The 18,205-nt window shown below is 51.6% G+C and overlaps 7 protein-coding genes across 7 annotated transcripts; 4 read left to right on the forward strand and 3 right to left on the reverse strand.

Annotated features, from left to right (window-relative positions):
* Positions 1-674: 674 nt before the first annotated feature.
* Positions 675-2,880, reverse strand: GIQ15_01584 (glycerol-3-phosphate dehydrogenase; the record flags this gene model as incomplete). The annotated part of the gene is made up of 3 exons (XM_033549001.1): positions 675-1,954; positions 2,014-2,262; positions 2,322-2,880. 3 exons carry the CDS (start codon positions 2,878-2,880, stop codon positions 675-677), a joined length of 2,088 nt encoding a protein of 695 aa, XP_033409952.1.
* A 763-nt stretch (positions 2,881-3,643) lies between these two features.
* On the forward strand, positions 3,644-5,392 carry GIQ15_01585 (3-hydroxyphenylacetate 6 hydroxylase; the record flags this gene model as incomplete). Its single annotated transcript, XM_033549002.1, has 4 exons — positions 3,644-4,000; positions 4,064-4,821; positions 4,884-5,002; positions 5,073-5,392. 4 exons carry the CDS (start codon positions 3,644-3,646, stop codon positions 5,390-5,392), a joined length of 1,554 nt encoding a protein of 517 aa, XP_033409953.1.
* A 432-nt stretch (positions 5,393-5,824) lies between these two features.
* GIQ15_01586 (uncharacterized protein) lies at positions 5,825-6,383 on the reverse strand (the record flags this gene model as incomplete). Its single annotated transcript, XM_033549003.1, has 3 exons — positions 5,825-5,982; positions 6,043-6,102; positions 6,164-6,383. The coding sequence occupies 3 exons, from the start codon at positions 6,381-6,383 to the stop codon at positions 5,825-5,827; spliced, it is 438 nt and encodes a 145-aa protein (XP_033409954.1).
* Positions 6,384-6,843: 460 nt separating this feature from the next.
* On the forward strand, positions 6,844-8,793 carry GIQ15_01587 (shugoshin C terminal domain-containing protein; the record flags this gene model as incomplete). The annotated part of the gene is made up of 3 exons (XM_033549004.1): positions 6,844-6,892; positions 6,965-7,948; positions 8,012-8,793. 3 exons carry the CDS (start codon positions 6,844-6,846, stop codon positions 8,791-8,793), a joined length of 1,815 nt encoding a protein of 604 aa, XP_033409955.1.
* A 1,491-nt stretch (positions 8,794-10,284) lies between these two features.
* Positions 10,285-11,499, forward strand: GIQ15_01588 (porphobilinogen synthase; the record flags this gene model as incomplete). Its single annotated transcript, XM_033549005.1, has 2 exons — positions 10,285-10,509; positions 10,591-11,499. 2 exons carry the CDS (start codon positions 10,285-10,287, stop codon positions 11,497-11,499), a joined length of 1,134 nt encoding a protein of 377 aa, XP_033409956.1.
* A 535-nt stretch (positions 11,500-12,034) lies between these two features.
* Positions 12,035-14,311, reverse strand: GIQ15_01589 (C6 zinc finger domain-containing protein; the record flags this gene model as incomplete). Its single annotated transcript, XM_033549006.1, has 2 exons — positions 12,035-13,311; positions 13,384-14,311. The coding sequence occupies 2 exons, from the start codon at positions 14,309-14,311 to the stop codon at positions 12,035-12,037; spliced, it is 2,205 nt and encodes a 734-aa protein (XP_033409957.1).
* A 2,074-nt stretch (positions 14,312-16,385) lies between these two features.
* Positions 16,386-17,907, forward strand: GIQ15_01590 (salicylate hydroxylase; the record flags this gene model as incomplete). The annotated part of the gene is made up of 3 exons (XM_033549007.1): positions 16,386-16,511; positions 16,718-17,445; positions 17,529-17,907. The coding sequence occupies 3 exons, from the start codon at positions 16,386-16,388 to the stop codon at positions 17,905-17,907; spliced, it is 1,233 nt and encodes a 410-aa protein (XP_033409958.1).
* Positions 17,908-18,205: the final 298 nt, after the last annotated feature.

Consider the following 18,205-nt stretch of genomic DNA (forward strand, 5'->3'; position numbering starts at 1 on the left):
AGCATGGTTGAAGCCACATCCTACGCGCGGGAAATGCACGATATACTTGGTCCGTATTTTTACGAGGACAGGAATGTGAGGCATCGAGCGAGTTTTAGACCGTCGACATATTAGCCGACACTGGCGATATAAACTCAGTGCTCTTCTCCGTTGGGAACCTTCTTTATTACTTTTTTTTTTTTTTTTTTTTAGAAATATAGTTTTGATGCACAACGATGGAGGGATGTACGTACAGCGAACTCTTGGTATATACGTACAGTCTACGCAGCGATACTACGGTGGCGTCGCTTTTGTGCAGTGAGACAGGAGGATGACCCCCCCATCGCAGCCTGGTCCGGGGGAGGATAGCGTCATCTGACGACTGAGAGCACATAACAAGCGCAAGGCCACGAGGAACGGGGATGTTAGGAGCGGTTCGAAGGAACGCATTAGACACAGGAGGATGGTCTACATATGCGGGTGACCGGCGTTGAGAGCTTTAGGCTGTGCATACCGCCCACTCCAACTAGTTTAGAAGCCTGCGAGGAATGTTATGGAAGCGAGGAGTAGCGCGAGCAGAGGACCGAACGGGATAGAGAGTACATGGTATTAAAAATGTCATAGCGTCTAGAACTGGTAAATCTTGGGTAAAAGAAAATATGGCACAGATGATGGAATGATACTTAAGAGGACCCTCAGAACTTTCCATTTTCCACGTCTTTTCTGGAGATCCCGAGCCGCGTTTTGTCAAGGCCCATGGACATGAGGAACTTTACGGAATCGTCCCACTCCGCCTGTTTCCGCTTCGCATCCCATTTAAGCTCTTCCGCCATGAGATCGATGACGGTGGGCAGGGTCTCGAGAGCGGCTTGGGCGTTTAGGAAAGCCAGTCTCGTTCGTCGGGCCAGGACGTCAACCGCTGTTTGGGCATATTCGCGGCGGACCGCGTACCGAACCTCCCCGTCAATGAAGGGGTAGAGTGGTGAGAGACGAAGGCCTCTCAGCGGGAAGCGAACATCGGTGGGCTTTGACAGAGCAGCAACCTCCCATGCGCGGTCGCCGTAGGATTGGGTAAGATGCTTGGCCACGTCAGTTGCCAGGCCAAAGTGTTGGATAAGGTTGATGAAGAGCGTCTTCGAGTATCCGTGAGCGCCCATCAACCGGACCCTGTGGGTTTGGCATGTTCCGTCAAGCACGGCGTTGTCGCTGTACGAGAGAACGCCGCTCGTATTTGGGGTTGAGCGTAGCTTTCCTGGTTGAAGGTTAAACTGCTTGATGGCTTCATCGACTGCCTCCTCTGCCATCTGACGGTAGGTCGTCCATTTACCGCCCGCGCATGTTAGGAGACCAGAGCTTGAGACGGAAATTAAATGGTTGCGGACAAGAGATTCGGTGTTTTTGGCTTTCGGGTCACGAACAAGAGGACGGATTCCTGACCACGCAGCTAGAACGTCATCACGTTGAACGTTAATATCGGGTGCAAGGTATCCTCTGATCTCGTTAAGAATCCAGTTGATGTCCTCTTCAGAAGGGATAGGATTCTTGGTGATTTCAGTTGGGCTGTCCGTTGTACCTGCAATCGTGTTTCCTTGCCAAGGGAGGAAGAAAATAACACGACCGTCAGAAGTTGAAGGATCTATAAGTCCCATCTTTGCGGGGCTGTAGTATCCTGGAAGGATGATATGCACGCCAGAGCTTGGGGCCACGATTTCACTGGCAGTGGGCTCGTCAAGCTTCCTGATGGAATCAGTGAAGGGTCCCGTGGCATTGATGATACATTTAGCCCTGATGGTAAACTCGCTATTTGACTCTCCATCTCGTTCCGCAATCAGATCTTTGACTTTGGCGCCATTAAGTTTGCCGTTGGCATCCTTCGTCAGCTCGGTAACTTCCATATGATTGACAACGGTACAGCCGTATAGAGCTGCAGTCATCGCCAAGGATACGTTCATACGAGAATCGTTATGCGCTCCATCTGTAGCGGGAAGTAAGCAATCCAACCGTGCAGGGAAGCAGGATGATTGGGCCACGAACCGTAGTAAACCAAAGCTCCAAAAAGGTTATCTTTTCTTAGCATCGGGAAAGCATCGAGAGCCTTACTTCGGGGCAAGAAGTACGAACTCTCGATGCCTTCGGAGCCAGCAAGAAAATCGTAGCATTTAGTTCCTGCCCAGAAATAGGGTACCTGCCACCATTTCTGCACAGGAACCATGATTGGAAGCCACATAGACAGATGGGGGGCCGTATGGAGGAAGTATTTCCTCTCACGTAGGGCTTCCTTGACTAGAGCATACCTTCAACCATATAAAAGAACACAAATCAGCCACGAAAAAAAAACAAACATGCCAGAGGTGGTGTCGTGACAACATACTGGTTGTAATCCATTTCCCAAACGGCCTTTTCCAGGTAGCGGACGCCTCCATGAACCAGCTTTGTACTTTTACTACTCGTTCCGGCACTGAAATCATCCCGTTCGACCATGGCAACGCGCAGGCCACGAGTTGCAGCATCGAGAGCAATTCCAGACCCAGTTGCACCTCCACCGATCACAAGCATATCATAAACATTATCATCTCCGTCTGCCTTTGCAGAGCTCTCGACGGAGCCCTGAGCGGTAGACTGGGTTTCCGACTCAACCAAGCTTCGCAGAGCGTTTATGGGCAGTACTGCGGTCGAATGCCTTTTCAGGTCATTGATCTGTTCATCTCGCGACTTTATGACCGGGAAATGAGGAGGCTGAAGCTTACCACCCCGGGTAGTGGGCGGAGGGACAGCGGCAGGATCGGAGCCGGGAAGATTGCGAGGGCGATATGAGATGTAGAGAAGTCCACCGCCACCGACAACAGCTCCCGCCGTGTAGAGCAGAGGTTTCAGAATGCGCCGTCTCTGATTGAATGACATGGCGGTTCCTAATTGAGAGACAAAAATCAGAGAGTCAGCCTCGCCTGGTACCTCGCAAGAGAACGAACTGGTCTTCCGCAGCCACCGCGATCCCGAAACCGGATAATCACATGGGATCAGAGACACGATTCCGTACTCACCTTTTCTTTTGTTTTTGTTTTTTTCTCACGGGTTTCTCTACTTGCAGGCCTATTGCCGGTCAAGCAACAACAGAGAGTGAGACAGACGAGCTTTGCAGGTTTTCGAAATGACCGGCCCGTGTGGAGTGTAGTGGACACTGCGAGCAGCTCTGGCTCCAACGATTTACCTTTGATTATTCATGATGAAAATGCTACAGCTCTGAAACTCATGGACGTAAACAGGGGCTGATGTTCGATCCTCAGGAGCCTTTACCCAAGTTCGCCGCATCCTACGTCACCGACGGCAGCGAGAGAGCGCGTCTCTGGCCTGTCACAGCTTCGCGCTGCGCTGCATGGGAGGAAGGACAGGGCAGAAGGGAGAAACAAAAGGTGCCGAGGCGCGGAGATACATTAACCCGATAGCCGAGCAGAAGTCACGCACGGGCGGAACTCTTCCGTCATAAGCGCCGCTTGGAGAGAAACGTGCTGCGATGGAGACACCTATATAGTAATTATAAGCGCGGGGTTCTCCTTTTGACGCCCAACAGAAAAGATCTGAGAAGACCTGAAAACATTTCTGGTTTCTGGATGTGCAGGAACGGGTGTTTTGTCAAGTCCACCCCTTACCATCCAGGACCCTCAAGATGCCGTTCGCACAGTTGCTCTCCAACGCAATCAACTACCCCGTCGAGTCCTTGATCATCTCGACCTGTGTGCTCTCGTGCGTGTTCATCCTCGGCAACGAGTATTTACGGTATGCGGCTCGCATCAAGGGCTTCAAGGGTCCTGCGGGGCTTCTCATGATTGGGAATCTCGAGCAGATCCAGGAGGATGCTGCAGAGCAGTACCGGCAGTGGTCGGGCGAGTACGGACCTGTTTACCAGATCCAACTGGGCAATATCCCCGTCCTCGTCGTCAACACCGCAGCTGCTGCAAAGGCGTTGTTCAGCCAAAATTCCCAGGCCTTGAGCTCGAGGCCCGAGTTCTATACTTTCCACAAGGTCAGTCGGTAGCTTCTTCTCACACTACCTTCTCAGAATTCGACGTTAACGTCAGGAGAGCAGGTTGTGTCAAACACTGCTGGTACCACTATTGGAACTTCGCCCTATAGTGAATCTCTTAAAAGGCGGCGAAAGGGTGCTGCGTCTGCTCTGAACAAACCATCTGTTCAGTCCTATGTAGGCCATTTGGACGTCGAGACCAAGGATTTTGTTGCTGAGCTGCTAAAATATGGACATGCGGGCAACACCGCCATCGACCCCATGCCCATGATCCAGCGACTCAGTCTCAGCCTTGCGCTCACCCTCAACTGGGGTGTGCGTATGGCATCCCAGGAAGAGGCGTTGTTCAAGGAAATCACCCATGTCGAAGACGAGATTAGCCGGTTTAGAAGCACCACAGGAAACCTACAGGATTATATCCCTCTCTTGCGCTTGAATCCTTTCAACTTTGGCTCTAAGAAGGCTGCTGAAATGAGGGACCGCCGTGACAAGTACCTGAACCATCTAAACGCGGGCCTCGAGGAGAGAATGGCGAAGAACGAGCATCAGCCCTGTATCCAGGCCAACATTATGCTCGATGAAGAGGCCAAGCTAAACAAGGAAGAGCTCACCTCCATCAGCTTGACTATGCTTTCGGGCGGTCTAGATACGCTAACAACTTTGGTTGCTTGGAGTATTGCCCTCTTCGCGGAGAGGCCTGATATCCAGGACAAGGCTGCGGAGGCCATCAAAGAGTTTCACTCTGAAGACAAGCCATTGTGTGACGCGTTGGATGATCAAAAGTGCGAGTACATTGTTGCATTGGGCAAGGAGTGCCTCAGGTATGTAATCCACAAAGGCGGGATCTAGTGTGGGATGGCTAATGCTGACATGTACGCTCTAGATATTTTACGGTTCTTCGCCTTGCCCTCCCTCGTACATCCATCAAAGATATTACTTATGAGGATAAAGTTATCCCGAAGGGCACTGTCTTTTTCCTCAATGCTTGGGCGTGCAACATGGGTAAGATCAAACCCGACTTGTCCACTTCTTGGTCTGGCATCATGTATACTAATCGTTATCTTTCTTATAGACCCGTATGTATGGACGGATCCAGAGGTGTTCCGCCCCGAACGCTGGATTGAAAAGCCAGATGCACAGCTCTTTACATATGGCCTCGGATATCGTATGTGTGCTGGCTCGTTACTGGCAAACCGCGAGATTTATCTCATCTTTATCCGCATGCTAAACAGCTTCAGGATTGTGTCTGACCAGAAGATCAATACCCATCCGATCCACGGAAACTCAGACCCAACGAGCTTGGTGGCCATCCCGAAGAAATACAAAGTGAAATTTGTGCCAAAGAACAAAACAGCATTGGATGACGCGATTGCTAACTTTTCCTCGGTATAAACAAACAGAGATATTTGTTATATATATGTGGCTTAGCCGATGTTGCATTACGACGCCTGTCATTTGCATTTTTCAAGTCATGACTATTTGTTTTCTTTTTTTGCATCCGGTCCATCAGAATCATGGACATAATATAGGGTTGGTTTAAAAAAAAATAGGAATATGATTAAGGTTAATATTTCTCTATTCATTAGACGTAGTAATTAGTAACTTGTGATGGCCATTTTTATCCATCGTTAAAAAGTAAACCCCTGTTAAGAGAGGAGCTAAGCAGAGCTGTCTAACCCAACGCCTAAACCCACGCATATAACTGGGCAAAGCTCACTTCCATTCCTATGGAGCCTGACATCCACATACATCCATGGTTCTGATATGCCTTGCACAACCAAAAGTAGCCTCGGCCAGGGGGTGAGTACCACACCTCGCTATAATTTACTTCTTAATCCCAGGGGCTGCCTGTTCGAGCAGGATTCGTACTAGGGGAACTGGAAGTGGCTCCTTAGGGGCCTTTTCATCCTTGGCGCCCTCAACTTGTGGGTTCTGGTTCACAGCAGACGAAGTCTCGCGATTTTTGGCTTGAGGGATGCCGCCTGAACCAACTTAGCAACGGGATGCGCTTTCTCAGAGTGGCTGGGGGTAGCTTAACTTACTTGCTGCCATATTAATCACTTTCAACACGCTATCGAAATTCGCCATGATACAGGCAACAGCTAAATCAGGAGGGGTTTAGCCCTCTTAACGGTATATGATAAGGGATGAGGCGGCCCTTACCTTCCGCGCCATCCTGTAAGGTCGCAAGCTTTGCTTCCAATGCCTCCAACTGAGTAGTCAAGGCACTACTGGTATCGCGTAGTTGTTGGATATCCTCTAGCTCTGCTCGTTTTGCAGTAACATGAGCTGCTAGACTGGAGGACTGATTTCCAGGACGGGATGACAGGGAACCTGTTACGGAAGAGGGGAAAATTGCGGTTGTGCGCTTATTGTAAGACATGAGTCTTAACGGGATTGTAACGGTCTAGATTTAAAGGTGAAAATCCTCCCCATATCTAATTGCAAAGCCCAGGTAGAATGACGTTGCTCCTTGACGCGAGCTTCGGAAGATAATAAAATCGACCTTTTGGCCTTATCGACGGCCCACGAAAGACATATCACGTGAATATAAGGGTAGTATATTACAGTACATGCGTATCTGACGGTAAAATACTTATATAATCAAGCAAGGAGGTAGTCTAACTAGAAACGGATAAACATAAACAATGCCAAGCCAGATGCTTTCCAACCTTGTGCTCCTCAGCAAACACAACGCTTGATTATTTTACCAGTACCAGACTCGACACAACAACGCCATAGAAGCCTTGAATATCGATACAGCGACGCCTTTGGATTGACAATACTGTCTGGCTTTCTATAACTATATCAAATATTTCCACCTGCTACGGCCTCGACCAGTCATGGCGCGATTAAACGACCTTCCCACGAGTTCAGATTCCATCGAATCCTGTATGTATTCCTCGACTGCATCAAGAGATTGCTGAACTGTATGGAGCTATTCACTAATACAGAGCCTAATAGTAAAACGGCGCTTTATACGACAAAACCGTGAGATTGCCCGAGCGAATTCAGTGCAGTCGATCCGCATTCGAACACTCGAAGCTGAGGTATCGCATCTCCTTGCTGAGAATGTTACACTCCGCGAAGGAATTATCTCTGCAAACCATGAGCTCGAGCGATATCGGACCGGTACGCATTTCGAAAATCGCATTAATACGCTAAGAGAAAGATTCGAGTCTGGTTTGGGAGAGCTATCAGCACTTGTTAAGGACCTTAACAAACTACCGTCCCAATATTGTGATGTTGGCGAACGGGTTGCAAAGGAAGACCGGGTTGAGAAAGAAGGGGAAATAAAACGAATAAGCCCCCGCAGCCTTCTACGACTCTCTGAAGACGAGGCTATGCTGGAGGATGGCGGTTGTTTGCCTGCGATTCCAGAAGATGGGGTCTACGCTCCCGATGCAGATGAACGGATAGAAGAGGAAATAATTCAGGAGGACGATGACATGGAACCGGTACAAGCCATGGATAACATTGAATCGACAGAGAGGAAGCCCGAGGCTCGTACACAGGAACAGGATGTTTCCGTGACCTCAAAAAACACACCATCGGATGAGTCTCGTTTCCCATGGGCTACAAGGGAAAATACAGTGGCAGAGATCCTCGAAAAAGTTCGTCCAATCAATACTCGACCGAAACGAAGAGATAGCTCTCTTGTTCAAACGCTGGTTTCCAAAAAGGACGTCGAAGTCGATCGAGATGCTGCGCCTCCTGCTACGGTGGCTGGCTCTAAGCGGAAATTCGATGCGCAAGAGTGCGACGCTCTTCCACAAGATAAACAAGAACAGGATAAATTCCAATACACACTCTTCAAAAAGGCCCAGAGGCAGCTATCTAATGAAATTGGAGTTGGGGCCGAAAATGAAGCAGACCCTATATCTACGGGCAAGGAAAGCCTTAAGCCACGCGCGGATCTGGCGAAATCCCGGCGCGCCCTAGGACCAAGTATGTATACTCTATTCCTTTTTGTGCATCGCTCTGGACGTTAATTAACCTGATCTGTGATAGAAAATGTAAATTTCAACCCAAGGTCGACTACAAAGAAAGTGGTTCAAGATAGCGTGGCTGTCGAAAAACGGAAGGGATCCGGACGAAGGAAAACAGAGACGCGGAATACCTCACGCCCTAAAACTTCCGATCAACCCACGGATACGAAACCAGAAGTCTTCATCCGCGAGGATGTGCCTCTTTTTAATCATCCGGTTGAAATTTCGTTGGATGATCACGATCCAGTGGAGAAAACATCCGAATCTACAAACAGCTTGGATAAGCCTCTATATTCAGAATATCAACCAACAACCACTAGCGAACGACATGCCCAGAGACCAAGACCATCCAGGCGCTCTCGGGGTCCTATAAACTACGCTGAGCCTAGTCTAAGAGGCAAGATGCGGCGGCCAACAGAGGATCTTGTGGACGCTGTAGCGGAATGTACAACAAAACGGCTTTCAAGGTCGCAAAATGATCTGGTTGACGACCTTCAAAGTGAACAACGCGCTATCAGGGTCGATATCAATCCAAACCTATCCAAAGGGAACCAGTCCAGCACGCTTGCACACAACATTTTCGACCTCTCAACATCGAGCCCAGATGGCAAGCTATCTATGGGCGGCGATAGCAACTACACCAGTGATAATGATACAGACACCGATGGGACATGGTCAAGCCGCGAACACCGAGCTCGGTCTATGCGTGCCCCTACCCCAGACCCTAGTATCAGACCGGTGAGACAGTCTCGCAGGCAATCATCGAACCCGAACTACAGAGTGGAGGCACATATATCAGCATAATGGGATGCGCTACAGCGTCAATTGACAAGTAGCCTGAAGCCATATTGTGCGGTGAGACCAAGTCTAGGGTACACACTGCTGAAGAAGCTGCACGACATGGCAATCTAAATCTAATCCATGTATATATGAATGGCCGCTATGCGTTATGAAATAAATTTGAGATTCTATCAGGCTAGTTGATAAGTCAAGCCATCGCTCATTCCATCTTCGAACCAATCTTCAAATCTGTAGATAAGTGGTCCTCTAACTGTTTGCCAGAGGCTCTCGCAAGTTCTATAGTCATGACCCATTATTTGCCAGCCCTTTGAATACTTTCGCTTTGATACTTTGTGCGCGCGGCAATCACAAGCCGCTCTCCAGCGTGTACCCTGTCCCTTCACCCATGCCCGTCGAAGGGCGTCGGATGGTATACATACGCACCGGACATTACTGGACCGTTCGTTTGCAGATTCCGACCGAACCTTATTCACCAAATGTCCCGTCTTTCTGTTTTCCTTGGGGTTCATGGCTGGTCAGTCTGATTTCTGTGACATGCACCAGGTGCTGTGTCTTCCTGGCACATAAAATGGCATCGGTAATATTTAAATCAACTCAAACCCTCCGCTGCGCGCTTGGCGCTATTTTTTGTTCTTTGGAATCCGCTCATAAGCGTTCGGTCTTCGTTTCCGTTTCTTATGGGCCAGTGAGTCTCCGTGACCTCCGTGGTCAGGGCATCCAGATCCCTGGTCGAGTGACGTTTGTCAGAAGAAATGTTTATAGAAGGTTGCTTGGAAGCATGGGGTACGAACCTTTTGGGGATCAGCTTTGTCTGATCGTCCTTCGTCGGCGGAAGAGTCATCGTCGAAATCTGAGTCTGACGATTCAGATTCAGAGCTGCTCTCGCCGGCGGGCCGTGGTTTGTGGTAAATACAGCAGACTGTCAAATGGTAAATGTGAGTGTAAGTGATCAACCGTGTATGGAATATTGACATGGTTGGAATGACCGTACCTTTGGAACTCTTTTTACCCTGACCTTCGTTATCAACAACGTCTTCTGCCCATTTAATATGTCTTTCCTCTGTTGGCGGTTGACTGCTTTCCTCCTCCCGCTCTCCTCTTAGTCTTAGAGTGCCTGTTAGTGGAAGGCCACCCCGCTCCGGGTTAGTTGTTTGGGTATTTGCAGCCGTCCCCGCGGCGCTTTGAGCGGGTGTTCGAAGCATAGTGCCAGGTCTTTATGTCTGACAGAGACACCGAGCGAACAGGAGATATATATGAACTCTTCCGTAGGCGAGAAGAGAAATGCTGACCTTGAAGATAAATCGGACTGGGCGAACGTCATGGAGAGTTTCGGCAAGGATGTGCTGACTAAGGAAGGCTAACTAAAAATTCGGCCAGCTGAAATGCTGGGGTACAAACGGTGAAGTCAACCCACGAAACGGACGAGAGACAGTGACTATCGATTGAAGAACGGGAGCAGTCAAAGAGTTATTTTCTTTCAGCGAGGATTCAAAGATGTCGTTTTCTAACCTTGTGTCGGATATTGCGTTTAGAGACTCGCAGGGCGACGAGCGCGGGTCGACGAAGCCCAGAGGCGCTCGCTCGCATGTTACTGCTCCATCTTCATATCAGAGCACCACCACCAGCGTTAGCATCTCGGGGAGTATCTCTAGCCAGCTGCATGCGGGCTACAGCCACCCGCTAGCCAGAGAATGGCAGTCAGAGAAGCAATTAACCAAGGTCAGCCTTTCTTCTGGCCATTAACACACACAAGTGGGGGGAACGATAACGGCTAACGGTCGGTGGCTTTTTTTTATTTAGTCCATGCTTATCTACCCTCTCTTCATCACAGACCGACCAGACGACCAAATCACAGTCCCTTCCCTTCCAAATCAATTCCAGCTGGGTCTAAACAAGTTGGTGCCATTCCTTAAACCGCTGGTCAAAAAGGGTTTGAGATCCGTCATGCTCTTCGGCGTCCCGATGGCGCCTGGTGCAAAGGATGCTCTGGGGACGATGGCAGACGACCCGTCTGGACCTGTCATACAAGCCATTCGCCTACTACGCACTAATTTCCCAGCCCTCTACATCTCCACTGACGTATGTCTGTGCGAGTACACGTCTCACGGACACTGCGGTATCCTTCGTGAAGACGGATCGTTGAACAATACGCTTTCAGTCGAGAGGCTCTCGGACGTTGCTTTGGCGTACGCTCAGGCTGGAGCTCATTGCGTTGCACCCTCTGATATGAACGATGGTCGAGTTAGGGCTATTAAGCTCAAGCTTATTGAGGCAGGTATATCGCATCAGGTGGTGCTGATGTCTTATGCGGCGAAGTTTAGCGGGTGTTTGTATGGGCCGTTTAGGGATGCGGCTGGCTCGTGTCCTTCGTTTGGGGATAGGAAATGTTATCAGCTTCCGCCTGGTGGTAGGGGGTTGGCGAGACGGGCTATTCAGAGGGATATAAGTGAGGGTGCGGATATTATTATGGTGAAGCCCGCGGGTGCTTATTTAGATATTATTAGTGATGCAAAGGAGCTGGGGAGGGATATGCCTGTTGCTGCGTACCAGGTTAGTGGGGAGTATGCGATGATTCATGCGGGCGCGAAGGCCGGCGTGTTTGAGTTGAGGGCGATGGTGATGGAGAGCATGCAGGGGATTCTGCGGGCTGGTGCGAGTATTGTGACATCGTACTTTGTGCCTGAGCTGCTGGACTGGTTGGAGTCTTGAGCGAAGATTTCGGAATAAGGGGACTATACTAATGATCTATCACACGAGGTGGGAATGGATGGGTTCGGGAATAACAAAATAAAACATGTCGATATAGATAGCAGAACATACCAGGACTATAATTTCTTATCAGAAACAAAGGTGACTACTACGATACATAAACACATTACAGAAATAAAAAAAACAGACGCCATTTTCATAAAACGCCGCTAGGCCAAGGAGAGATGAAAGCAGGAGCATGAGAGTAAACGACTGTATACTCGCCAACAAAACAAGGTGTGGATCAAAGGGACACGATAGAAGGAAAGAAGAGAAAAACACACGAAAGAAACCAAAGAGTATATCAGACAGACATGAAGAAATGGAAATGGCCTAGAGCATGCAACCAATGCCATTGGTTGGTTAAGTTTTTTTTTTTTCACCCTTTGTGCGCTTTTTAAGTAGTTCGTGGCTAGCATGAGGAATGCAGAACAGGAGAGACAAGTAGTATATACGCCAAAATGAGGTATGAAATGTATGGAGGATCACGATGAGGTCAAGGGTAGTTTGGCTTCAAGCCCTGGAAGCCATACGGCAGGATTTGCGAACGGACCACTTCGCCAGGGGCGATGTATGCGCCACGTCCGAGCGTGACACCTGGCAGGATGGTGCATCCGGCGCCGATCCAACAGTCTTCAGCGATGACGACGGGTCGACCCTGATACCTGCTTTGGGAGCCCTTGCGTTCCTGCATACTTCCGATGGCCATGGAGCTGAGGATGGTGACGTTTGGACCGATCCACGTGTGGGCGCCGATGTTGATGGAGCAGTCGTCCGCGAAGAAGCAGTTTTCGGAAATGAGGACGTCTTCGCCAATGTTGATATTGTAGCCGTAGTGGCAGTTGAAGGGAGACTCGAGGATGGCGCCTGGTCCGAGGGATCCGGTCGGAGTGCTGGTTGATGGTGGAGGAGCGTCTGGTGGCGGTTCGATGGCGGATGGCTGGAGAATCTGGGTCAGGAGACGAGTTTTTTCGGCGGAGCTGATGCCGTAGAGAGGATTGCCGGCATTGGTGAAGCGCCAGAGTGCGGCCTTGCACTGTTCCCGGTCACGGACAAGTTCTGGGTCGAAAGGACGGTATTGTTCGCCGCTAAGCATCTTTTCCTTTTCAGACTTCTCGTTGCCGCCTTCGAAGGGCACATGGGGTTCCATGCTGCTTAGAGCGAGACGGGCCTGAGTCGGGTAGCTGCTTGTGTCGACACGGGGAGGAGGAGCATGGTTCGGGCGAGGTTCCATGTTCGATTGGAAGACCGGAATGCCGGGTTTTTGGTGCGCGTTATTGTTCGTATTGTTCGTGTTGTTACCGTTGTTGTTATTGGTACTGTTGTTGGCGTTGTTGTTGTTATTGCTGTGGGAGTGGTGGTAGTCTGATTTTGGAGGCTCGGGACGCGATATGTCGGCGATCACCGGTGCATCTCGGTATTCAAGCTTGGGAGCAGAGTCTTGCATCATGTGGTGATTGGCGGCCTGCCATGAACCCTTCTGCCATGCTACACGGGCGACGGTACCGCTGGGGCTGGTCATGTAAGCGGCCTGGGCTCTTTCGTTGTCGTCGACCGAGACCGGTCGTGTCTTGCTTCCGTCGGGTAACATTGGGCCGCCCATTCTCGAGTCATGGCGCTGGGGACTCATGTCCTGCATATAAAGGTTTGGAGGTTCGGGGTATCGATCCTTGGACTGTAGTGGAATGGGCCCTTTGTTCTGGGATGGTTTCTGCCAGGTGCTGCGGACGGAATAGCCTTCGCAAGGGAAGCCACCGCGGATACAATTGTTGCCTGCATGAACCCGTCAGAATACGAGTATTAAAATTATATTTTATGACAGGGAGAGAAAGTGGATGAACTTACATGATGGGTGCTGTTCGTCGCATTTCTTCTTCCTTCGCCTGCAGGTCATGCATCCCGTCTTGGTCCTGTTGCTGAAGACCCTCTTTCGCTTTGGCGCGACCTGAGACGAATTGGGAGACTGGCTCTGCATATGGCTGGACGAATTGCCACCTTGCATGTCCATGGTGGATGCATTTTCCGACGGGGTCTCGCTCTGGACCTCGCGCTGCAGGGCTTCGGCGAGCTGGGCATCGGATGCGTCCATGTGCTGCTGCTTGGAGTGTCTCTGCGAGTTGTTCATCATCTGTGACTGCGAGTCATAGTCCCAGCCGACATTACTAGAATTCGACTTTGCCTCGTCGGGACGCTCGACGCTGGTATATGGCTGTTGGTGCTGCTGTTGGTGTTGGTGTTGTTGTTGCTGGTGCTGCTGGTGGTGGTGTTCCGAATTGCCATTTGTGGCGGTTGGTGGGTGAGGGTGGTCTGCAGGCAGCTGAGCCGGACTTCGGGGCGCGAGTTCGACGTGGTGACTGTCTATACTGGATCGCTTGCGCTTGTTTGAGGAGGCAGAGTTGTTGTTACCGCTGCTGCTGGCGGTATTTGTGTTCGGGTTTGTGTTTGCGGTGTCTGGAGCTGAGGCAACCTCCGCCTGGTCAACCGGCGTGTCACGAGACCCGTCCGCGCTTGCTGGCTTGTCGTGAGGCATGTTGGCGCCGTTGCTGGCGGTATTATTAGTAGTAGTATTATTATTGTTGTTGGCGTTGTTGCTGGTGCTGGCGGCGTCATCGCGAGCCGGCGAGGGACGCAGGTCTGGCTGTCCGTTCATGAGCGAGGCCGAGCGGTCTCTACCGTTAACCGCGGTGAAGCTGGACGGGCTCTGTTCTGGGCTCGCATCAGCCGCGATGTCCCGGCTGCCGCTGGGCAACGGCGCAGGTGCGACGACGGACATGGTCGTGCTGTAGCAGCCGTCGGCCTGGCGAGGCGATGCTGATGGTCTCGGTGATGCTGGTGATGGTTATTGTGGGCGGGTGGAGGGAATGCGACTGTCGAGGGCTGCTGCAGTCCAGACGAGACACGACGACTGGACAATGGCACTGGCCGCGGACCCAAAAAAAAAAGAGAACAAAGAAGAGGTAGACTACGAGGCTCTGTCCATGTATGCGACGGACGGTAAAAAGGGGTATTGGACGTCGAGAGGTAGACGAGAGGCGAGATAGACGCGATGGAGAGAGAGACAGGGAGAGATGGGCAGAGGGAAGAGAGGGAAAGGCGAAGGGCGATGGGCAGAGGGCAGGAGGGCGGGCAGAGGCAGAGCGAGACGGCGCTAGTGAAAGGGCAGGAGGGCGAGCTGCAACCGCCAGCGCTGGACGGGCAGGCGGCAGGGGCACCGCCAGCGCAGGACGAGCAGCCAACAGCGACCGCCAGCAGGCCACTGGCAGACCACCGAGTTGGCCGGGCGGCAGCATGGGCGGGCATGGGCGAGCATGCGAGGGTGCTTACCGCCTAATGGTTGGGTGTGGGCGGCTGGGCGGATCGCGCATGGGGGCGAACTCAGGCCTCTCTCGCTCTCTCTCCCCTAGGCGAGCGCTGGAGGGCAGGCAGGCCGGCGCTCCCGGGGCATCCCGGCCCCGCCCTCTATGCCCCTGCCCTGGCCCCCCCTAGCCCTCCCTGGCCCTGGACGCCCCCCTGTCCGGCGCAGGCTTAGTTAAAGAGCGTCCCCCTGGCGCGGCCTGCGGGCGCCCATTGGCCAGCGTCCACCAGCCCCCAAGCCCCTAAGCCCCGACCCTTGAGCCCCCGACGCCTGTCCGGCTGCTCCTGCGCCCTCCTCACTGGCTGCGTGCGTCGACGGGCCCTGCTGCGGTGCCGCGACTAGCGGAGTCGCCCGCCAACTGCCGCTCTCGACAGACCCTGCCATCAGGCAGTCATACATACTCTCTCTCTCGCTCTTCTCTACACTCTTCTCTACTCTACTCTATAGACTCTACACTTCACTGCACTACAATATAGACTACAGCACAAGCAAAAACAGGGGCGGTGGACAGGCAGGCGGACAGGCAGAGACGGCGTCGTCGGATATTAACTCTGCCTATTAATAGCCCGCCAGTCAGCCGCTGGGACTGGTAGTGGCGTCTATGGGGATCACTCTGCAGTCCTTCCATCTCGTCACCTTCCCTGCGTTCGTTCCTCGGTGCAGCCCGCTAATCACAGCGCGAGGCCCGGCCTGCTAGTGCTGGCGACAGTTTCAGATCCCTCCCGCTCCCTTATGCACGAACTCTCACCCGCGACTTTTCCCCGACCTGCCCACAGCGCTCTGCGTTTGTTTCTTCCCTTTATCCTTCTTTCACTGTTTTGTCTTTTTATCCTGGGTCGCGTCTTTATCCTGGCTCCCGCGGATCTGCCTCGCTTGCATGTCGCCTACTCTGACACTCCCAACCTGCGCGGTCCTCGCTTTGTCTTATCACCTTCCCTTCTGGATGATTATGTAACTCTTTCGGAACAACGTCCACCCGATAGGCTTATGTAATCCGAAGACATCCATTTAGGGCGCTTCGTCCGTGCTTCACGCTGGTTTGTTGTTCCCTCTACTCCGTACCTACTTAGGTGCAGCTCTATAGTCTTATGTATGCGGCGTTGATGCCCGGGTCGTAGTTTTTGTTGCTGCAAGGCATTGGGATTCGTCCTGGATCGCCCTGTCAAACGGGTATTTCCCCGGGCTAGCCCCTCGTCTCATGCCTCGAGAACAAGGAAAAAATAACAGCGCGACTGAGGGAATATCCATTTCTATCCCGTTTGTAGAGGCATTGTCCACTCCCAGTCATTTTTCTCGGCGCACTGGGGACTCGCCGCGGCCAGACTCCCTCGATGCTCTATATATGCAGCTGTTATTATCCTCAATGCCTTCAATCGTAATTTCCACCTCACCTGCTTTTGCAGATGTCCTCTCTCACATTTTTTTTTCTCTCCCCCCTCTCTCTCTATCTCATGCCGGTGGATGACGCTGACATTTTGGATAACTCCATCTAATGCATTCTCCCTGCTTCCACGTAGCTATAGTCGGCGCTGGCCTGGGAGGCTTAGCTGCGGCCATCGGCATCGCTCGAGCAGGCCATAAGGTCACCGTATTGGAACAACAGACCGACATTCAAGAGGTAGCACTTTTCTCCAACTGAGACTTTCTCTTCTCTCTTCTCTCTCCCCTCTCTCTCCCTGTCTCTCTCTCTCTCTCTCTCCTTCTTCTTTTTCGTTCACAGGGTGGAACATATCTAAAGGTCAGATATAGGTTGGCGCGGGCATCCAAATCCCCCCTAATGCATCATATATCCTCCGGGAATGGGGGCTGCTTGCTGATATCGAGCGTGTCTCCGTTCGCCCAAGAGATTTCACCGTGAGAGCATACCGGACAGGCAAGGTACTTTGCGTCCAAAATGCGTTCCCATATACCTTTGAGCGATATGGCCTCCCATACCTTCACATTCATCGAGCAGACTACCATAGCATCCTGCTGCGTGAGGCCAGGAGGCTAAACGTCGATATCCGCCTGGGCTATACTGTCGTTAACATCGACTTCGACGCCCCTGCGGCCCAACTGCTGGATAAACCTGATTTTCACGCTGATGTGATCATAGGAGCTGATGGACTTCGGTCCGTTTGCCGTGAAGCTCTGCTGGGACATGCCGACCCTCCTCACCTGACAGGTGATATGGCTTATCGCATCGTTATCGAAGCAGACGACATAAGGCAGTACCCGGACCTGGTTGAATTTGTAGAACAGCCGGGAATGACACACTGGATTGGACCGGGCGGGCATGCAGTATGCTACTCTCTGCGGGGTGGGGAGTCGCTCAATATTGTCTTGGTCTGCCCAGACACTCTGCCGGAGACGTTGAACCTTGCCGATGCAGATCTAGAGGAGATGAGATCTTTCTTTAAAAACTGGGATCCACGGTTGCGGAAACTCCTTGGCCTGGTGCAGGAGACGCAGAAATGGCGGCTGCGGAATAGCAAAAGGATGCGCTCATGGTCTCACCCCAAGGGGAACTTCGTCCTGCTAGGGGATGCCTGCCATGCCACTCTCCCTTATCTGTATGTACCGTCCATAACTTACTTTAAATCCCTCTGGTGGCTTGCAGTTGAGATAAGTCGTTATACTCATCGATGTGTTTTAGGGCCCAAGGAGCCGCACAGGCTATCGAAGACGGGGCTACCCTCGGTACCCTGTTCAAGAAGATCCGGAGCAACTCTCAGCTGCGTGATCTCCTATCGGTATATGAACGTAGTCGCAAGGAGCGTACCACCAAGGTTATCCAGGGCAGCACCGCGTTGCGAGATGTATTCCACATGTTGGACGGTCCAGGCCAGCAGAAACGGGACATCAAGCTCCTCCAGCGGAACCCCTTTGAACCATATCCTATCCCCTGGATTGATCCCAAATTCCAGGCGTTCCTATTTGGCTATGATGCCTTTGCTGAAGCATCAAGCGCTTGGGAGAGATATATGAACGGCGAGCATTTTGCGCCGAAGCTGGGGTTCCATGCCCATCTATAGAGGCCACAGCAATGGGTATCTTGTTGTCACGACGGGAGGAGAGCCACACTATGTATAACAAAATTGTTATCCATGTATCGACAGGTATATTAGCACTTAATCACTTCGTTCTCATCACTCCCCGTAAACGATGGACGTCGTCGATGTTGATGTTGTACAGGATTAAGGCTGTAGTTGTATACGATGACTAAGCAGGCAGCTATTAGGTAAGTGGCCGATTTGTTTTGGGGGGTGGGATGGGCTTTTTGTTTTGGCGTCAAAGGGCAGCGAGCAGCGATTTCCACCCGACACCATTGTG

Source organism: Arthroderma uncinatum (genome assembly GCF_011692745.1).
Source record: "Arthroderma uncinatum strain CBS 119779 chromosome Unknown scaffold1, whole genome shotgun sequence".
Classification (NCBI taxonomy): domain Eukaryota; kingdom Fungi; phylum Ascomycota; class Eurotiomycetes; order Onygenales; family Arthrodermataceae; genus Arthroderma; species Arthroderma uncinatum.